Below are 20,768 nucleotides of genomic sequence, written 5' to 3'. Positions count from 1 at the left end.
TACCTCTTTTACTGTACTGAATAATAAAGCATATGGGGACGAAAACTTAAGTGGTAAGTAAAACTCTTCATGATGCAAAATGCTGCTCGTTTTTTTCTTGGTTCTCTTGTGCCATATTAAAAATCTTTTAAGAAAGAATGGTTTTGATATTTAGAAGTAAAATTATTGCTAGCTCTGTCATTTCTGAACATACTATGTAATGGTACCATTTTTTAAAAGTAGGGTAATGTATTCTACATAAGCTTAAAGGAGAGATCTCCTCTCTGCTCATTTTTATACCCATAGCCACCTTTGGACCACTTTGTCTGTTAACCAGCCATTCTCCTTTGATTGTAGAATTAAATGAATATGCAGCTGTGGTACAGCTTTTTTAATTACTGGAATCTTGAGTTAAACTATGACACTGCAGAATGGCTTCTTATTTCTAACCAGTTTAGGTAGTTCCAAGAGAATTTTTGTAGATTTCTCCTAAGGAAAATAACTGGTAAGGTAATTGAATCTTGTTTTAGAATTATTTCTCTTATAAACTGGTCATCTTTGCCTTTTTTTTTTTTTTTTTTTTTTTTTAGAATAAGGAGTCTCTTCTGTACCTTTCAATTCCTTATATTTGCTTTTTTATTTTATTTTAAAAAATCAGTTATTTGATCTTTTACTCTCCTGAGTGTAGGAAGTTCTTAAGGTTCCTGGAATGTTGGCTGATTTTTCCAAATTCAGTTTTAGAATTAGGGTATTTTAACTGGAATACATTTCTTGCAGAAATAATGAAATGCTCATTAATTTACATTTCTTTTTTGAGATTTTTAAATAGATAGTTATGTAGACGATATTGTTTTATTGTGTGGAGGTAATATTTCCTCTGTAACAAAACTCTGTTTTAGATAGGCAATATTTACAACAACGAAATACCTGTATATAAATCAGATGATACAGGGATTCATCAGGCAGTGTGAAGTAGATACTAGGCTTTGAAATACTTTATTTTTTAAGGAAAGTTTTGCTGTCATGTTGCAGTGTAGAGTTGAATTGAATTTGGGTTCTGGTCTTTATTCTTTTACTAACAAGTAAGCATAATCTTTGGCAAATCAATTAATCTCTCAACCTTTGCAAAGTTGAAAAGAGAGTTGATGAAGATACTCTCTAGCCGAGCTTCCAGCACTAACATTCTATGTACATTTGTTTTGTGTAGTAACACAAATATTAATTAAATATTTAATTTTGTAAAGGATGTTTCATATAAAGTTACGGGATACAGTCCTGTATGCATTTGCTATATTCGTTGTCTTGATATGAAGGTCCCCATTTCAAAAAATTGATTGTGGTATTAACAATGGAAGCCACTCCTAGGATTTCTGAAGGAAGTGGAGAAACAGTTAAAAAAAAAAAAAAGTTACCTACATTAGCAGATAATTTGGTATTATCTAATAGTTTTCCAGAGTTTTCTAATTTGTGTTTTCTCTTATCCCTACTTACAATTAAAAGGGTTAGATATTTTAATTTAATAAATATGAGATGAATTAAAATGCCAGTAAAATTTTATAGTAGGCTGCTTTTGGAATATCAAATCAGTAAAATGTTGAAACATATAGAAAGTGCTTTATAATGAATGTCATTTTAGAATTTTATTTTTTTCAAGATTCTACTCAACATGTCCCTTCAGAAACAAGTGAGGACCCCGAAGTTGAGGTGACTATTGAAGGTTAGTTATCTAAAAGCCTTGATTCCAAAAGTTTACTTCTGGTCATAAAAATATTTGTCACATTCACATTGCTAAGTATGCATTTCATTCATTTTTAAAGGAAACTTGTGAAACGAATTGAAGCATATATGTGTACGTGTGACCAAAGTGGCCCCCATCCCAGCAGCACACCCAGTGCTTTGGGAGTTTTAGACAACAGTAGTCAGCCGTGAAAATGAGCGGTGGACCAAGCTTTTACTTTCTGTCATTGGGAGTAGAGAATTAAAAATTGAAAATTATGACCAGACTTGATGCACACAAAAACAGATTTTATAACCTGTGATTGGGTTGTGATGCAAGATACTTAATTAGTTCTAGAACCCCTCATGTCTACTTTAGTAAAGTGGAGAAAATGTTGGTAGTTTAGTTGATTTTTAAAGTGAGTCCCCACGCTCCAAAATGCTGTTATAGGCTAACATACAATGTGTCCTTTAAAAACTTTGAAGCAGCAGCTACAAATATATTCTTAACTAATCTCTACATACAGTTAAAGTTGCTTCAAACATAGTTTTTTCTTCACAGATAAGGCATAAATTCGAGCTAGTTGGTCCTTAATTAGTTAAAAATTTAGCTAATATAAGTAACAGTATTATGCTTCATATTTAATAATTATTATTAAATGTGTATTGATTTTTTTTTCTTTTCAGTTATCTCACACTAAATTTTTTCCCCTCAAAGTAATTTTTTTCTGAGGTAAAAGTTTTGTTTACCCCTGTTCTGCTCCAAAGTCCCTACACTCAGAGATAGTTGTTACTTTGTTGTATATACATATAAAAATAATTTGACGTATATACACACATGCATATTTAGTTTTGCAAAAATACATAGATGTTCTTAGCGTACATTATAATGAACATTTAAAATACAGATATGTCATAGTTCCCATAGTTTTTCCTCATAACTTCATATCTTGGTACTTCATCATTGTTAATTTTTTAACTGCTGCATAACCTTTCTTGGTTTGCTTTCTCTGTCTCTTTCTTTTTAATAATCTGTCTCCTATGGTGTCCACATGGTTATTTATGGTGTTTGATTACTTCAGGCTACTCAAAATGTTGCTGCTTCTTCATTGCTTCTAAATTTTGAGTTGATTGGTAGCTTTCACCTAATATCAGAAAATTTCTCATACTTTTGTGTGTTAGTATCTCAGTTTAAATTATGTATTTTATCATTAATATAATTTTACTAACCTAAAAGCAATTTTGAGTTATTAGTAGTTTATCATTTAATTGCTTTTTAATTAGAAACCTCATTAACTATGAGAAGAAAATCTATAAATATTCTATTTGTATTACAGACACTGAGAACTTTGTCCTTCCTACATAGATACGAAAAATAATTAAAATTATTAATGTAAAATTTTTAAATAGGACTAGTAACCACATTGATTTATCAAATTTTAAAACAAGTAAAGGCTATATTAGGATTGTTTAGAAACTAAATGCTTGCTTTTACAGCATAAGACCTTTAAAGAGATATAAACATAATAAATGGCTTATAGACCTGAAACATGTGTCAGTCTTTTCAGTTTTAACTCTTTGGAGGGAGGACTAAGTCTCATTTCTTTTTAAAGATTGATTTATCATCCAAATTTGTCAACAAGTAATAGAGTTTTGCTATTTAGGCTGCTTCCTTTATGTTCAGAAGACCAGGAAAATACCACGGTCTGTGTAATGTAATTGCTTTTCATGGTAACATTTTCCATGGGATATATGTTCACAAACTCCAACCCTAATGAAACTGCTAGTCATTTTTTATCCATATTATTAAGGAATGTAAAATGGAAGTCTGTGATACTAGAAGGAAGTTCAAACGAGAACTCGCATACACATCTTTTCAATAAATATATTGTATTTTTTTCTGGAAAGATGATTCCAAAATGGTAGCAACTAGATAAATATAGTTAGAAAATTAAGCTTTGATACATCCTCATAATAGAAGAACTATATGGGTGTTAAAATGATGATACGAAAAAATTTTTTTTTAGTGATCTGAAAAAAGAGCTCTAATGTAGTATGTTTAGTGAAAAAAAAATCCCACCCCTTCATGAACAAGGCACTTTTTAAAAGTAAACATGTATGTAGAGAACTATGATGCTTTTGCTTAGCCAAGTACTTGTGCTTGGAAGGAAATAGGATAATCCTGTTTTCTGTGGGGTGACTTTTGTTTTCTCCTTTTGTATCTACATCTCCCAAAAAGGTTTTAGAAAAGGAAAGAACTTTATCATCAAGTAAGTTTGTAAGATTTTCCACAGTACTTTAACCTTGATAGCTTTATTTGCAATTATGTGAAGTTTTGAAGAGACTTTGAGATTGATGCAGACATGTTATCTCTGCAGGCGATCACCCATTGAGCTGAGATGTGCTCTTCCATTTGTGATGAGCCATTTGCTCTTCTTTTTTTAAGTTGAAAAAAATTTTTTTTTGTATTTGTTTAGCGGGTTAGGTAATTAAGGTTTTTTTTTTAATGGCTGTACTGGGGATTGAACCTACGACCTTGTACATGCTAAGTGTGCACTCTACCACTGAGCAATACGCACCCTCCTGAGCCATTTGCTCTTGAAGTCAGTGATGCACTAGTTTTGTGTCTTAGGTTTAGGAAATAGCTGTTGGGGTAGTATGGCTGTGCTTGCCCTGATTTCATAAACATCATGAGGACATTTTTTGATAAAATCAGTCTGCTATCAGATCTTTTATATGTGCATATGTTTGATATGCAGAGAAAAGTCCCAGCTGGGAATTGTTTGAGGTGTAGCTGTCATGGGTGTGCTAATAACAGACAGCTGTTTTTTGCTTTAACAGAGTTCTCTGTATAGTGCAGTTCTCTTTCAAGGCGTTGTTCCTCAAACTGGAGCCATTCACACATGTTTTTTTCTGCCATGGCCTAACCCCTTGATCACTTCCTAACTTAATATGTCTTTAAATTGATTTATATAGATTAAAGAGGTTAATTTTGGATTATCTTAATTAAAACTATATGAAATTAAAATTTTTTCTTATATACATTAAAAATGTATGTAAATATTTACACATCAGAATGCAGTTCTACATGTAGTTGATTCACAACACCACATATAGCACATGGACTGCAATGTGGATAACACTGTTTTAGAGCTTCAGTAGTTGGATTTCATCCTCTGGTGGTATCCTTTTATGTGAAATTCATGCTTAGGCTGCTGCATGTAATTAAAACTACACTATTCAAATGTTCCGTTAATCATTCTGTAAATTCTGGGCATCTTGTATGTGCTGGGGACTGTACTAGGTGCTATGGATATAGGAGTGACAAGATAGGCAAGTCCATTGGAGAGTTTTGAACAGAGAAGTGAAAAATTTTGTACTTCTTCAAGAAATGGCTGCTGTATAAAAACTAAAGCAAACCATAGTGGAAGCAAAGCTATTGCAGTTATCTCGGGCAGAAAATGAGTTGCACAGAACTGCACAGGGGCAGTAGGGATAAGAAGTGGTTGAATTCTGGGTATTTCTGAAGATAGAGCAATTGGCTTTGCTTTTTGTCATTGTTAATTATTCTGTTTATCTTATAAATGTTACTGGATTGTTCATAGAATCTATGTAATTGCGTAGGTTATCATTTGAATATTTTGTTTTTAATTTTAGAGCTGCTAACAAGTCAGTGAACATCCAATTATTATGTAGAAATTAGATTTTTGGAGGAGTTAGGACCTGGATCCATGGGTGAAAAATGCCATCTATTAATTTGAAATATGTAAGGTAATTAATGACTCAAGTAATTTTGAAAGAAACAGTGCCTGGTTTATTTTGATTTGTTTCTTTTACTTTGGACAGGTGTCAGATTATTTGATAAAGCATTACTAATTTGATTATGTTGAAAACAAGAGCATCATAAATTTTGATTTATTTGCTATTAATGCATTCATCAGCGAGAATTTAGTAAAAAATTTTAGCTACAAGGTCTGTATTACTTAGAGGAATATTTGTAAGTAGGTTGCAAAAAGGAAAACAAGGTTTTCTAGATAGAAGTTTTGACTTAGGGACCGTTGCTGCATTTTTTTGAGCTGTGGGAGGCTTGTTATTAGCACCGATAGCATAGCTGTGACTTATTCCTTACTAACAGCTTTTGTACGTTAACATATCTTGAACTTCATTAATAAGCTTTCGTTTTGATGATGTAAACAGTTTTAGTTTGGGCTTGAATTTGAAGCATCCTGAGATAGGTGTTTTTTTATACAAAAGTGGTCGTTTATAATACCGAAGCACCATGATAATTAGAAAACAGTGCTACCTGCTGGACTGATTGTCAGAGGCAGCTTTTGGAGCTCTATCTCTTATTTTCTGTTACACAGATACAATTTTAACCCTTTGTGAAAAGGATTTTGAGGCCAAGAGTAACATTTTCTCATACTTTCTCAAAAATCAATTATAGATTTTTGCCCCAAAGAGTAGAGAAAAAAATAAAAGGTGTGGTTAAGTTCATAGCTGTCCTTGCTTTAATTCCATGTCTCCTGTGATTTAAAACACTTCCAAGATTAGGTAATAAATATATTAAATGAGTTAGTCTTTTGATAAAATATATGTTGTGGTATTTTATTATCAAAAGTAATTAAGTTTATCTCTTCACATTTAATAGACTGAACTTAATTACTGAATTTCATTATTTGTCACTGTAGAGAAGTGTGGTATCACCTACTTGTTAATATTTTATAGTCTTTGTTAAGTCAGTTACTGTCTTCTTAGAACACACTGTCCTAGATTTGTCTTTTTTCTGTCTGTGGTTGATGAGGTTACTTTTATAAAATATATTTGTATTATTAAATCCTTACTTTTAAAATAAGCCAAACTGATTGAGGTAGTGAGGTCTTGGCACTAAAGAAAAGCTCTTTTACCCTTTCCCCTTGGCCTCAATTTCTGTTATGGTTATAATTGAGTTTAACATAATAGAGCACTGTTTACCAACCTAAAGCTGTATTTTCTTTTTTATTTTATACTCTTTGAGTTTTCATTTTATATAGTTCAGTTAACAATTTAAATGATAGTCTATAGAAATATTTAGGCTACATTAGCCTGTAAGGAAAATGCATCTGTTTTAAGTGTCATTAATTATTATTTGTAAAGAAATATTAATACTGAGCATTTAAAATACTTTGACAATATTCATAGGTGAAATGAATATATTTCATTTTATCCTCTGCAGCCTAGCATAAAAAATACTGTTAGACTTCTAAAAATCTGTTTTGAAATTGAAGAGATTTTTTTCAGACTGTTTTCAAAATTGAAGGCCAAACATATTAATGATATCTAATATATTTTCTAAAATGTACCTATTTAGATTTGAATCTAATTATTTACTAACCTGTTATAGAATCTTTTGACCATTTTTAATCTTTCTAGTAGTTTAATATTTATAGGCTCAGATGATATAGTCAAGTTTTATTTTACTAGTAGGTGTCATTTTTAAATTGTTTTCTACCACAGACCCCCCCCTGCCCCCGATTTGAACATGGGTTTCTATAGTTGGAATTCAATACATGAAAGTTTTTATAGTGTCATAGGTTTTTATATGGTAATGTTTTCCTGAAATAGTATCCCTTAAAGTAGCATTTTTTATATTTCCCAGCACATAAATTGGTTAATATGATTTTTTCTGGTCCTGGTGGTACTGATACTTTTTCTCCTATTGGTTAGAATGTCAGTGATTTCAGGTTGCCAGAATATCTATTTATATTACAGTTGGACCTCTATAACCACAGAGTTAACCAGCTGCAGGTGTAAAATATTCAGGAAAAAAATAACCAGAAAGTTAAACAAAACAAAGCAAAACCTTGAATATGCCAGATGGCAGACAACTATTTGCATAGAATTTACATTGTCTTAGGTATTATAGGTAATCTAGAGATTATTTAGAGTGTAAGGGAGGATGTGCATGGGCTATATGCAACTAGTACTCCAGTTTATATAAGTGACTTGAGCATCCATGGATTTTGGTATCCATGGCGGTCCTGGAACCAATCCCCATCTCCCCCCCTCCGTAGTCTGTAAAGGAAGAACCCAAAGACAGTGAGCAAGGGCAGCAATGCTGTTTCTGTTCTCTGATCCTATGATAGAAATGAGATAGAAGTATTTTAGGCTTCAGTCAGCTTTTCCCTTGATTAACATACAAAATATGCAAAAATTATTCATTGCTGTCCCAGGCAACATTGTATACTTGGCTGAATTTGTATTTCTTATTATCTGTTTGAGAGTTAACCTGTTAGTTTTAGCTGAAAGAGTTATACCCATTAATCTCAGCTCTGCTGTACTATCTAGTCATATGACATGGCTAAGTCACATAACATTCTCTGAGCCAGTTTCTATAGCTATAAAATGAGAATGAAATTACACTGATCTAAAAGGGTGACTTAACTGTGTTTCAGTGATATCTTTTTGTTATTGGTGTTGTCTTTAACTCAGTAATTACTGTCTTCATCCCATATCTATTTTTAAGTATAGATTTTTAAAAATGATGTCAATAATTTACAGATGGTGTTTGAGCAGAGATCTTAGTAGTGTGCCTTCTCATATTTTCAGGGACTTGAAGAAGATGAAAGTGACAGCTTTTCTTGTTTGATCCAGTGGCCTTTATTCTAGCATTTTATGTATTGAAGTATCATAGCAGAGTTGAGTTTTACTCAGATTCATGAAATTAGCATGAACCTTACTTTAAATGTCCCGGGTAGTCTGTATTCTCTGCTTAAAAATCTGAATGCTCATTTTTCTACATACGTAAATTTTGTATTGGATGAATCAACAATGCCTGTAGTGTAGTCTTATTTCTATAAACTCTATTATAGGTCCTTTGTTAAAAGTATTTGACGTACAGTTATCCAGCCTCCTTTGTTTATGTATGCTTAAATTTTGTATAAGCGTAAATAGTTTTCTATTCAAACAGTATTTTCTCCACCCTTTCTTATAGATTTGTATGTCAGTAGCTGTCTCTGTTAAAACCTTTTTCTTGAAAGACTTAAAGTAGACTGTAATTCTAGGTAGTTACCTGAGGAGTTAGGAGGAGAAATTTATAATGACTTAATTCAGATTAAGCAAATTTTTAAAGAGAAGCAAGACGAAGGAAAATGAAGAATATTCACTTGAGCATCTCCCAAAGTAGTATGAAAACTGGAAATGTAGCTGGGAAAACAGTATGCTGAAAATAGCAATACAGAAATAACAACTGACCTTCCACTAATTTTGAAGCTTCCCACATCTTTTGAATGTTGAGAATTTAACAGATAGAGGCTGTCACTCATTTAGACTGTTCCCCAGTGATGATAGTTTTCTTTTTCAAGATGATGATTATTCGCCACCTACCAAGAGACCAAAGAGCAACGAGCCACCCCAGCCACCAGTCACAGAACCTCCCAATGCCGGAAAACGGAAAGTGAGGGAGTTTAACTTCGGTAAGTTCTCAGTTAAATACAGGTCCCGTTTCTTTGTTTTCTTCTGAACTCTTTTCTGTTACTGAGAAGAATTACTGCATTCTTTGATGAGGATGCGTTAAATGTATTACTGGCTTATAATTTAACCCGAGGAATGCCATGGACAGTTGAAGTAACCTTACCGACATTGCTTGTACATAGTTTGGGTAAAAGCGTAAGACATTGCATCTTCTGGTGTAAATTATAATCGGTAGACTTGAAATTACGTTAATGACTTAGGAATTCAGTTATTTGTCTGAGCTTTAACATATTGATCGCCACGTCACCCAAATCTGGGTGACAGTTGTGTTTCCTCAGGGGCACCCAATCCACAGCGGGTGATCAATGTGTAAAATCAGTTTTTTATTTAAGATACAATTTTTATCTTAATTTTTCTTGTTTTGTATTACTGCCAGCTTCTAATGTAACCAAACTCCAGTAGATAATGTGTCCTTTTGAAGGGACCAAGTAAAATATTAGTGGCAAATTGTGTTTGTGATCCATATTTTGAATAGCTAGAACATTTAGCTTTATACATTTTTAAAATAGCAGTTTAATATTTTAACTTGTCTTAGTTTCAGTTACTGAATGTAAATTGAAGCTATGTATACAGTGAGTTTACATGTATATTCTTTAGCATGCTGTTGTTAGTTGCAACTATATGTAAAGTCTTATTTCCATACAGCTTAGACATGTCTTAGAAGGTTTCCTGCACAGTCTCAAAGATCTTCCCACCACCGCCGCATCCATTTTGTAATGTTTAACTGGATGGGTCTTTAAAGTCGGCCCTCCTGCTTTTCAGAGTTTGTAAAGCTAAAAAGAGTGCTTTGCAAATAAACTTTATACACTGCACACCCTGTAATCTGTCATTGAACAGATTCTAGGAACCACAGAAAGAATGTAAGTTCTTAGGAAAGCAGTGAACTTATGTAAATAGAAATGGATTATTAAAAATTGGGATATGTTATATAGAAAATAAGTCATTAGATGTTGGGTCATCTTAAGGACATCTTAAGAAATCCCCAAACAAGGATTTATCATCAGGGTTTAACTTTCTCTCAATTTTCAGAGAAATGGAATGCCCGAATTACTGATCTACGTAAACAAGTTGAAGAGTTGTTTGAAAGAAAGTATGGTAAGTCTAAACTGAAAGATTTTTGAAATATTTTGCTTGTAAGCTTTTTAACAATGGAACTACTAAATAGATGTGCAGGAGCAATGCAGTGTAGGCTTTTAAGAATAAGGCCTTACTCTGGAGTAGGCTGATCATGCCTTCCAGGGGATTTTATCTGGAGAACACCCCATGGTTGTGTGCTATATCCTGAAATACGGGAATGCAGCAGACTTACCATAGGGTAGATTGCAAGTAGTTTTACATGCTTTAGTCTTTTCCATTGATGGATGTCTGTCACTATTTTTTTCATAACCTTCTCTTCCTATAGACTTTATTTCTACATGTAAAGCCTATAGCTTTTTGTTTTTCCTCTACTCCCAACCCCAATCTAAACCTAACAAAGATTCTGTGTTCTCTATGATTGACATTACTTATGTGATGTTTTCAAGCAAATGAATGACTCAAAAGAATTTAGAAACTGCTTCTTCATTGTAAGAGGAGGGGTCACAAAGGCATGTGGAGGGTAAATAAGGAAGTACTACCAGAGATCTGCATCAGAACTTAATAAGCTATAGGCTACACAGTAGTGTAATTAAAAAAAAAAACAAACAGAAAAACAATGGAATTACTGTGCATCTAATGTGAGCAAGTCCAGTTCTGCCAGTGTTCGTGTCTTAGTTACGTATCTGTCCCTGGAGAGGTTGTGGATAGTGCCTGACCAAATATTAGACATTTTGTTTCTAGATTACTGCAAAGCTTTAGAAAAACTTTCCTTTCTTTAATTGTCAATTAATATTTTCTTTAAACTTGCAGCATGAATATTTGGGAGTTTATATTTTTGTTGAAAAATTTTGGATCTTGGGGATTTAATTGAAGATTTTAAAATTTTTTTGTGGTGGGGAGGTAATTAGGTTGGTCGATCTGTCTATCATCTATCTATCTATCTATCTATCTATCTATCTATCTATCTATCTATCTCTCTGTCTATCTGTCTGTCTGTCTGTCTGTCTGTCTGTCTATCTATCTATTTTGATGGGAGTACTGGGGATTGAACCCAGGAAGGGCCTCATGCATGTTAGGCATGCATTCTACCACTAAGCTGTACCCTCCTCCAAAGATTATTTTCTTAAGTAATAGTCTTTCTTTATCTGATGTGTTAAATCTAAGTATTCATCTTGATGCCTATATTTTCCCCACTCTTATTTGATACATATCTGAGTTTGTTAGATCTTCAATTCCCTTTTCCTTTTATTGTAGTATTCTATCCTATAGCTACCTTTATATAGTGGTCAGAGAAACAAGATTCATTATCACCTGATGGTATATATCAGATGCTCATCTAAAATAGCAACAGTTGTTTAAAAATACCTGTTTTGATGAGTTTTTTTATTTGGAGGATTCTTTACTTTGCAAATGAGTGGCCAGGTGTAAAATCACGTAATATACTGAATTTTAACTTGAAAATCTAATTTCTAAGTACTATCCTGCATCACTGAATTTCTCTAAGGGAGGTTTTTAAATTGTAAACCACCCTGGGATTATTTACTTTAATAAACCTGAACAGTTATCTCCCTTTTATAGATGATAACCTACCCCTCCATGAAGATTTAGATTTAGAGTAAATTTAATTTAATAATTTTTAATATTTCCAGTTACTTCCTTAAGATTCCCTTAGTATTCCTCTCTAAGAGTCTTTTGCCTGTGATTTTAATTGGACCATTTCAAAGCAAAAACTACATGGAAGCACTACAACATTGTGATAAAATTACAGTGTTTGGGAAGACTGCGTGGCCATGTGTCTTAATGCTCTCTGAGCCATGTTATCCACATTTGTGAAAGGCATGCAGTATAGATTTGTTGTGAAGATTTGATGAGATGGATAGTGCTTGTAAAGTGCTTCCTCTAATACCTGGAGCATAAATACGTAATAAATGCTTGATGTTTATATGTTTGTTATTATATACTAAATTTAGTACTATTATGAGTAAAGGTAATTTATCACACCATCTTTATAAATCTCAGTGCTTTTCATAAAGAAAAGCAAAAATTACATTTTTACTTTTGTGATAGTGATTTACTTATTCGATTATTTTGCAGATAAGAGAATGTTTACCACTCATCTTGAATTTATAATAATTTTCACATTTTATATTTTCAAAGCAACTTTAATGGTAGTTGCCTTAGAGGAAGATATTTTTCATTGTTACATGTGAATATGATTTTCAGATACAGTATATCAATGAAGGATACCAAATGTAATTCAGAATTAATGTGTAATATAGTACACTTGAAACTTTAGTACAAAGATTAATGTTTAGCAAGTAAACTTTTCCATAAAATACAGCACAAAAGTGGAGCCTGTTCTTAGTGGTGATTCGTTAGGTGCAGGGCCTGAGCGGAGTCCAGGGCAGTCATTTTTGCATTGGAACTTTTTTGGCAATGTCAGTGCCACCTGTGCTGTGGAAGGCTGGAAAGCATTTTACCTAACTATTATGTTAATTAAATGAAGTAGAAGCCTTTGAAAGAATAGTAGTATGTGTTTGCTATTTAGCCATAGAAAATTTGGCATTGCATTACTTAGTATCAAAAGATTTAATTGTGCAGTTTTTACTAACTAAAAATGTTCCTAGATGAATGTAAACAAATGCTTTTTAACTTTTTTAATATGAAAATTTCCAAACAGAAACAAGAGAATACAAAGACTGACTATTTAAGCATCTAGCACCCAAGTTCAGAAGTATTTAATATTTTAGAATATTTTCTTTCTTGTCCTTTCCTGTCCCATGGTTTTGTTTTGTTTGTTTTGTTTTGTTTGTTGTTGTTTTTTGATTTAAGAACATTTAAAAAATGTCCCAGACATCATGTCTTTTGACTTCTCATAACTCTTCATTGCAAATGCTGAATTGGATGAGAAGTATACATTGTCTTAATCTCAGTTCCATTATCATGCCTAAAAACATTATACTATTTAATACCCAGTGGTATTTAAATATCCCCTATTGTTTAGAAAAGCAATGGGGAAGGATATAGCTCAAGTGGTGGAGCACATGCTTGGCATGCATGGGATCTTGGGTTCAATCCCCAATACCTCCTCTAAAAATAAATGAATAGACCTAATTACCTCCCCCCTAAAATTTTTTTTAATGTTTAAAAAATTTTTAAAAAGAAAAGCAGACTCTGTAATTTGCTTAATAGGTAGGATTATTAAAATCTACTTGTATTTGATTCTTAAGACTCATGCTTTTGACTGTTTGCAGCTGTTTTCCAGTTTTACTGTGGAGTAAATCTTAGAATTTTTACAGTTCAGAAAAATCTTCCATTGTTTCATTTAACAATCCTTTTTATATTAACATTTATGTTTTAAAAATACTACTTCTCTTTCATTATATGCTGTATATATTAGTTGATACTAACTGGTATGTTTTTCTAGATTTATATGTGGTTCAAATTTCAGTTGAAAGTCTATCTAAATCTGCATTACCTCAAAATAATATATTACTCCATTGCGGGTTTGGTTAAGTAGAGTACTAGTACCTTGGTGTTCTTTTCCTCTGAGTTCTTTCGTATTTGATGCAGTTATAATAAGCAAAAGTAAAAATAAAGTTATAAAAGTTTCAGAGCAATATGTGTTCTTACTATTCTTTTCTACAAACTTATTCAATCATTGTGATTTCATCATTTTCCCTTTTTCTTTTTACCCTTAAAGCTCAAGCTATAAAAGCCAAAGGTCCTGTGACGATCCCGTACCCTCTTTTCCAGTCCCATGTGGAAGACCTTTATGTAGAAGGACTTCCCGAGGGAATCCCTTTTAGAAGGCCGTCAACTTACGGAATTCCTCGCCTTGAGAGGATATTACTTGCAAAGGAAAGGATTCGTTTTGTGATTAAGAAGTAAGAGTCTTGGACTTTTGTCTTTGTTCTTGATTAGTGTATCTTTTTATATTGTTGATAAATATTCATTAACCACTAGGGCTATATTTAAATTAAATTTGAGTTTTTCTATGTTGTTTTATTTTCTGCTTTTCAGGTGTGTCTGTTTAAGTTATGACATTGTTGGATTTTGAAACATGAATGAACACCTGTTCATACCTGATTGGCATGTAACTGTTATTTTCCTTTTCAATTTTTTTTTTTCTGCAAAGTATGCTAAAGAAAATAGTATAGTATCAGTGTCTTATTTTTAGGCCTGAATTTTTTAAAGTATATGTGGAAGTACAGTACATTATAAAAATAAAACAGTAGAAGTAAGAATGAGAGAAAGGGAGCAGAATGTTACAGATTCTTTAGCCCTTACATAAGGGTTGTAGCAAAGAGCTTTAAAAAGAAAAAGTAAGTGCAGTAATTGGAATTAGAAGTGTAAGTGCTTCCATTTCAAAATGGCAGCCACAGCACACCTTTTCAGTATTTTCTACTGAAATTCCATTCAGATTACAGGAGAAGGTTTAAACAAAGATTATCAGCATATTTCAGCAAATTTAGATATATGGAAACTTCCTATTAGATCCATGAAGCAGTTACTAGATATATTTGTAAAAGGGAATAGTTGTGTAAGAAACTATAAAATACAGTTGCTAAATTAAAAATTTCAATGAAAGGGCCAGACAGTTGTTAGTCTTGTAAATTTTAAATAAGATTGTATATATGAGACATGAATCCTTATCTAGTGACATGTGACATAAAACAAAAAGAGAAGGAAAGTATTAAAAATGAGTAACAAGTTACTTTCCAAGCCTAAAAAAAGTGTGGAGCAGGATAAATGAGAGGAAAACAAAGATATGTGCCTAATCACATTTCACAAAGTTTCAATGCTCCAAGGATAAAAGAAGAAATCATTTAAGTTCCAGAAAATGTTACCAGGTCATCTATAAAGAATGAAAATCGCACTGATATTATATACTTGATTTGAGCAGTAACAGATGTTTTAATAACTATTAGGCCATTCTTTTCAAGTTCTAAGTGAAAAATGATTGAAAGCTTGAATTCTGTAGCCAGTCAAACGTGTGAAAACAAATGGAGGTTTCAGCAAGAAATAGGGCAGCAACTGGGATGTCTTCAGAAGTGAGTAACAAAACCCTTATTTACATTGGCTTGATACAATAAGAGCCTTACCTCACCTAGCAAGGGGTCAGAGATAGGATGAGTGAAACAGTGACACTTGGGGTCTGCTTCTGCTCTTCTCCAGATTCTGCCTTCCTTGTGCTGGCAGTTTCCTTAACCAGCTGTGAGCTGGATGCAGTAGCTGCAGGCCTCACAGCCAGACACAGCCACTGAAGAGACGGTAGTGTGTTTCCCAGAGAGCAAGGAAACCTTGGAAAATGGCCTTGCTTCTCTTTGGTTAGAATTATGTCAAGTGCTAATTCCTTAACCAGGCACAGACTTGGGAAAGGTAACACCTTGATGGGTTTAGACCATGCAGTACTCACCCTCCAGGGAGTGGGGATGGGCTCACTTCAGAAATGGTTGGCTTGCATTTTAAGTCCTAATATGAATGAGTCATTTTGAGCCATGTGCATATTATAATTGATTAGTTTTTTTCTGACATATTTTTGTGCTATGAATAGTGAAGTCAATAACAGTAGTTAGAATGATAGTCCTTTGCTGAAGTGTTTTTCTTCATTAGTCTGGCAATGCTTTGGTACTGTTGAGAAAATGGAGAAATTAACAAACACCTTGATCAAAGTTTATAACCAGAGAGACTTGCCTCTGTGTTGATTTTAAATAAAGGAATGAGCAGTACTTTTAAGATTTAACTAAGGGTAAAAAGGACCCAAGAGATAGCTCAGATAATAGGTTAGCTATCCTCCACAGAGGAATTTGTTGCTAACGTATTTTTCTTTCAAATAAATTATAGTTTGAAGGGTTTAGTAGTCGCTCACTGAAATTGAATAGTGAACAAAAAGGGTTTGTTTTAAAACCCTGATACTAGTCCTAGTCAGGAGCCCATTCCCCTGCACATAATTGATATATATTAGTAAGTATGTTGTTTCAAGAACTATTGTACTGTCATTTTGTTAAAGTGCTTGTTTTTCAGTCTGTTAGAAGCCAAATCATTTTACAGATTTTGCTCATGGTTGCCAATCTTAAAGCATATAAAATTCTGGACGTTAAAAGTTTGTCCAGGCTAATCACAAGGTACTCCTGTTGTGCACATTTTGCTTTGAGTCCTTTCAACGTACTCCTTTATGGGAAGCGTCTTCCACAGTTGGAAGGGACTTTTTAAACCTTTCCCTGAAGGTTAATGTGGTTAGTCTCGATAAACATACTTTGTTCAGTATTTCATGTTTTAACAAATGCTTTATTTCACAGCTCCTAATATATTAAAATATTACTTTTACCATTGACTTAATCCGTGTTAGTTTCCAACATTTCTAAAATTCTTAATACATGGTTATGCTTCTCTGTGATCCTGCTCTCTCTGTCCCCACACGGCCCCACCCCACCCCAATTACTTAGGCCATTACAGCAAAATAGAGTGGTGTGGTTTACATAAGTTTGATCTTGCAAATTCTGTGATATATAAACTATGTTTTATGGGGTGTTCATGTGTTTGGAAAAATAAGAGAATATATATGTTGTCCTACAAATGTTAGTTTTGAAATATGTTTAAGATTTTTATAACCAGATTATAGTTGTTTTGAAGTTAGGTAGTCTTGAATGCAACATAAAATTGAAAGATCTCATTTAAAATTTTTGTGATTTGTTTCCCTTTGTGTAATGCTTTTATGAAATATCTTTGATTTGCAAAGTTAACGTGTGTGTGTGTGTGTGTGTGTGTGTGTGTGTGTGTGTGTGTGTACATGCAGTCTATGAAGCACCTTATGAAACAATTTGTAGTTACCATCTGGTTTTATTACTCTGGAAATCTCAATAAATTAGGATTTAATTGTGCTCAAGAGTCCAAGTTGTCTTTTAAAAACTGGCCTTGGTGTCTGAGTATTAAATAAGTACTAGTAGTTATTACTTTTTCTGAATATTATCTGGTAAATATTCTTCTCACATTTCAGACACGAACTCTTGAATTCAACACGTGAAGACTTACAGCTTGATAAGCCAGCTTCAGGAGGTAGGCCTCCAGTCTTGGGTCAAATTAAATGTCAAATCAGAACATGATATAAGGGAATATTGTCCAGTACTCTCTAAAATAGTAAACTAATTTCTTCTTAATAACTCATTGTAAATAAATGTAAACATCACATTTCTGGGTAGACTCTAGAAGGACCATGTCTATTCTACTTTTGAGATGCAAAATTTATTTAGCAGCTTATTGTCCTAGTAGTCAGTTGAATGATGATTCATCATTATACACAGGATGCAGACTTACTTCTTAGAGCACATAGCCATGGGCATCATCACTTGTCTGATGTAATGAAAGGGTTGCTAGCATTATCATACCCCAAATTTATCATTGCAAAAATAGCCTGTTCTCTATTCTTTTTTTCATTTGCCTGCTAGCTGTTACTGAGTAAAATGAATTGTTTCCTTACTTTAATGATGACACTTTAGAGTAGCTGGGTAAAATTACTCTTAAATTGTACATTTTCATTTTGTCATTGTTTCATTTGTTCTTACACTTTTTATTCAGTGCCAGCACTTTTAATAAACATTCTGAAATTTTAGAAATAATTTTAGAACAGAAAAACAACACTGCCTGTTTCATAATAATATTTATTAATTTATTAGTGTCATTAAATTGAAGAATTTGTGTATGTTATGCTTACAGTAAAGGAAGAGTGGTATGCCAGAATCACTAAATTACGAAAGATGGTAGATCAGCTTTTCTGCAAAAAATTTGGTAAGTCTTAATTTCCCCCATAGCTAAATAACATTAGGGAATAATTTTTCTAAATTTTGCTTTAAAAAGGAAATATATTGAGTGACTCATGTCTAGTTTTCTTCTCTTGTTTGTTTGAACCCTCATGTTTTCTTTTCTGAGTAAGTTATTTATACCGTGTACGTTGCTCAGCACAGGGCATTTTATAACCTGGGAGTCCTTTTGTCTTCATACCTTTTACCAGTGCTGTGTGCGCCACAGTGGAATATAGGAGACCGCCAGCGTCAGCCTGTCCCTGGAGGACTAGGTAGCGCTGTTGATTATCAGCATTTCAGTTATCTTGTTAGTAGTGCTTGCTCTGCTTGTGTCCCTAAACACTTAAAATACTCAGATTGGTTTAATATTACAACATCTTTTGTTACCGTTAAGTCACTCCCCGCTTTATCCTACTTTTCAGCGACATTCAGCATAGTTGTCTTTTTTTCCTTCTTTTTTTCTTAAGCGTTTTAAACTACTTTTATGTGATGTTTCAAGCATTATTGACTCTCCGTTTCTTCCTGTCTCTTCATCCTCTTGTCAGCACCTCCCTTGAGTTTGTTCTTTACGTTTTAGAGTGCTGTTCCTCGGCTGAGTCCTGAGCCCTTTTTCTCTTACTGTGCTTTCTCCACAGATAGTCCCACTCTGTCTGCCTTAAAGAGTGCACTGTCTGTGTTCCTGATGAGTTTCACACTGACATTTCTAGCTCTGAAAGCTTACCTTATCCCAGACCTTTATGTTCACCCAGCTCTTTGCTAGTCTTTGAGACGTCACCTGTCCTTAGCAGAGTCCTTGATTCCCCTCCCTCTGCATCGCCTTTCTTTCCTAGTCGCCGCAGCCGGGTTTTAATCTCATTAAAAACATACGATGAAACTTACCTATCACCTTGCTGTTTTGTGCGCTGTGGCTTCCTTTTGTGCTTGGAATAAACTTCACAGCCCCTGATCACAGTCACCCTACCTTTCTTCCAGTGACACCTCATTCCCTGTCCCACCTGCTCACTGCAGTACCAGCTGTAATGACCATGTACTTGTCCTTTATTTGTGTAAGATCATACCCTCCTTAGGATTGCTGTATTGTCAGTGTTGTTGTTTCTGGACACTCTTACTTCAGATTTTTTTTGTGCCTCTCGTTTTTATTTATATCTGAGTTTTGACATGGCTTCATTGGAGAGCTCTTTACTGGGTACCTATCTAACTGAAACCACTAAGCACGCTGTGTGTCGTCACCCTTTAATTCCTCAAAGCACTAATGGCTGCCTGCTTCCTTCTACAACACAGTTCTTACAGCAGCCCCAGTCCTGTCTGCGTTGGCTACTGGTACAGTAGTGCTTGGTGCTTGGCAGGTGAACAACAAATACTGAATTGACATTGTGTCATTAAAAATTGCTTAAAATTTCTGAGCCTTTCAGTCTCATGGTATATATTGGGCCTCACTGAATTATGACCCTGAGAAGACCAAAGGAAGTACAGAAGTGCCACAGAGAATCACGGGGACACAGGGGTTCTCTCAGTTTTGTGAAAGAAACCATGTGAGTTTTACCACAAAAAGTCCAAGTCTCCTGGTTTAGGATTCTTGTTCCTCCCATGGTTTCCACGAGTGATGTATGCTCCTGGGTCTTAAAGACTCAACTAACCAGCTTGCGTGTGCAACTCAAGTGGCAAGTACAAATTTAGATCACTTAAGTGTTTGTTGTTTGCAGAATCCATATGCTTACATGGTTTTACTCCCTGAGAATTTAATGCACTGGGGGAAAGTCAGAATTTAAGTTTTTCTTCAGTATTCTTCAGTACCCATCATGAATATAGGACCTTACCGAAAATTTATCTCCTCATACATCTGGTCAGAAATCAGCTTTTCACCACTTTAAAAATCATTGTATTTCCAAGATATTTAGTAAAATAAGATTGTGAACATTATTTATCATTGGAGATGCCACCGCAGTGTCATTACAGTTCATGAATAGGAGGCATATGATAATGAGCATCTGCATGAACAGGCTCAGACTACGGCCTCACTTTTAGAACTGAGACTGGTGCAGGAAACAGCCGATCCCATCAGATCACTGATGCTTGCCAACAAGTGGACTTTTCCCCCATAAAGCCAGCAAGACTGTTGCCTTCTTTGAGGTTTTTGAAAGGGGAAGAGAAAAACAGATTCTATCTTTAATATCAAACACTGCAAGTGTCGAAGGCTGTATGTACTACATTAGCAGAAGTAGTCAGTCATTCAGCACCTGTGAACTCCTGTGTGCCAGCAGTGCAGAAGGTGGTGCCTTCCCCCAAGGAAGCATTCACTCATAAATTAGGGAAAGATGCATGGTAAAGCAACGAGTAAATATTTATTATAATACAAGATGTTAAGTGGTCAGGAAAAAAATAAAGTAGAATAAGGGGAATAGGGAGCCAGGGGGTGACTACTTAATACAGGGGAGCCACAGTGATGATTTAATGAACAGCTGAATGCAGGTGGCCTTCTCCTTTCCTTTATCTTCTTCTCTCTCAACTCCAACAACTGGTTCTTTTTTATTTTATAGAAAGTTTGTTAGAATTAATATTATGTTCTTTTTTTTTGTTATATTTAAAGAATAATTGCATTTAATGTAACTCCCAGATGTGAGTATGAAAACCTTTACCATATTTTTAAATGGAATATTTCCTTTAAAAGTCATCATCTGAATTACA

General features: G+C 33.9%; 1 protein-coding gene across 7 annotated transcripts in view; it reads left to right on the top strand.

The window, feature by feature from the left end:
- Nucleotides 1-20,768, top strand: part of GTF2I (general transcription factor IIi) — a 93,879-nt gene that overhangs the window by 52,510 nt on the left and 20,601 nt on the right. For 4 of the 7 annotated variants that reach the window (XM_032459502.1, XM_032459503.1, XM_032459504.1 and 1 more), the window contains 6 exons: nucleotides 1,634-1,696; nucleotides 9,036-9,146; nucleotides 10,234-10,299; nucleotides 13,985-14,168; nucleotides 17,282-17,340; nucleotides 17,998-18,069. In XM_032459502.1, the coding sequence (XP_032315393.1) occupies nucleotides 1,634-1,696; nucleotides 9,036-9,146; nucleotides 10,234-10,299; nucleotides 13,985-14,168; nucleotides 17,282-17,340; nucleotides 17,998-18,069 (555 nt within the window). The remainder of the gene's footprint in view (nucleotides 1-1,633; nucleotides 1,697-9,035; nucleotides 9,147-10,233; nucleotides 10,300-13,984; nucleotides 14,169-17,281; nucleotides 17,341-17,997; nucleotides 18,070-20,768) is intronic. The other 3 variants (XM_032459507.1, XM_032459506.1, XM_032459505.1) reach the window with 1 other exon arrangement.

Source organism: Camelus ferus, chromosome 18 (genome assembly GCF_009834535.1).
Source record: "Camelus ferus isolate YT-003-E chromosome 18, BCGSAC_Cfer_1.0, whole genome shotgun sequence".
Classification (NCBI taxonomy): domain Eukaryota; kingdom Metazoa; phylum Chordata; class Mammalia; order Artiodactyla; family Camelidae; genus Camelus; species Camelus ferus.
The sequence above is the reverse complement of the archived record's forward strand: the minus strand, read 5'-3'. Positions and strand labels throughout refer to the sequence as shown.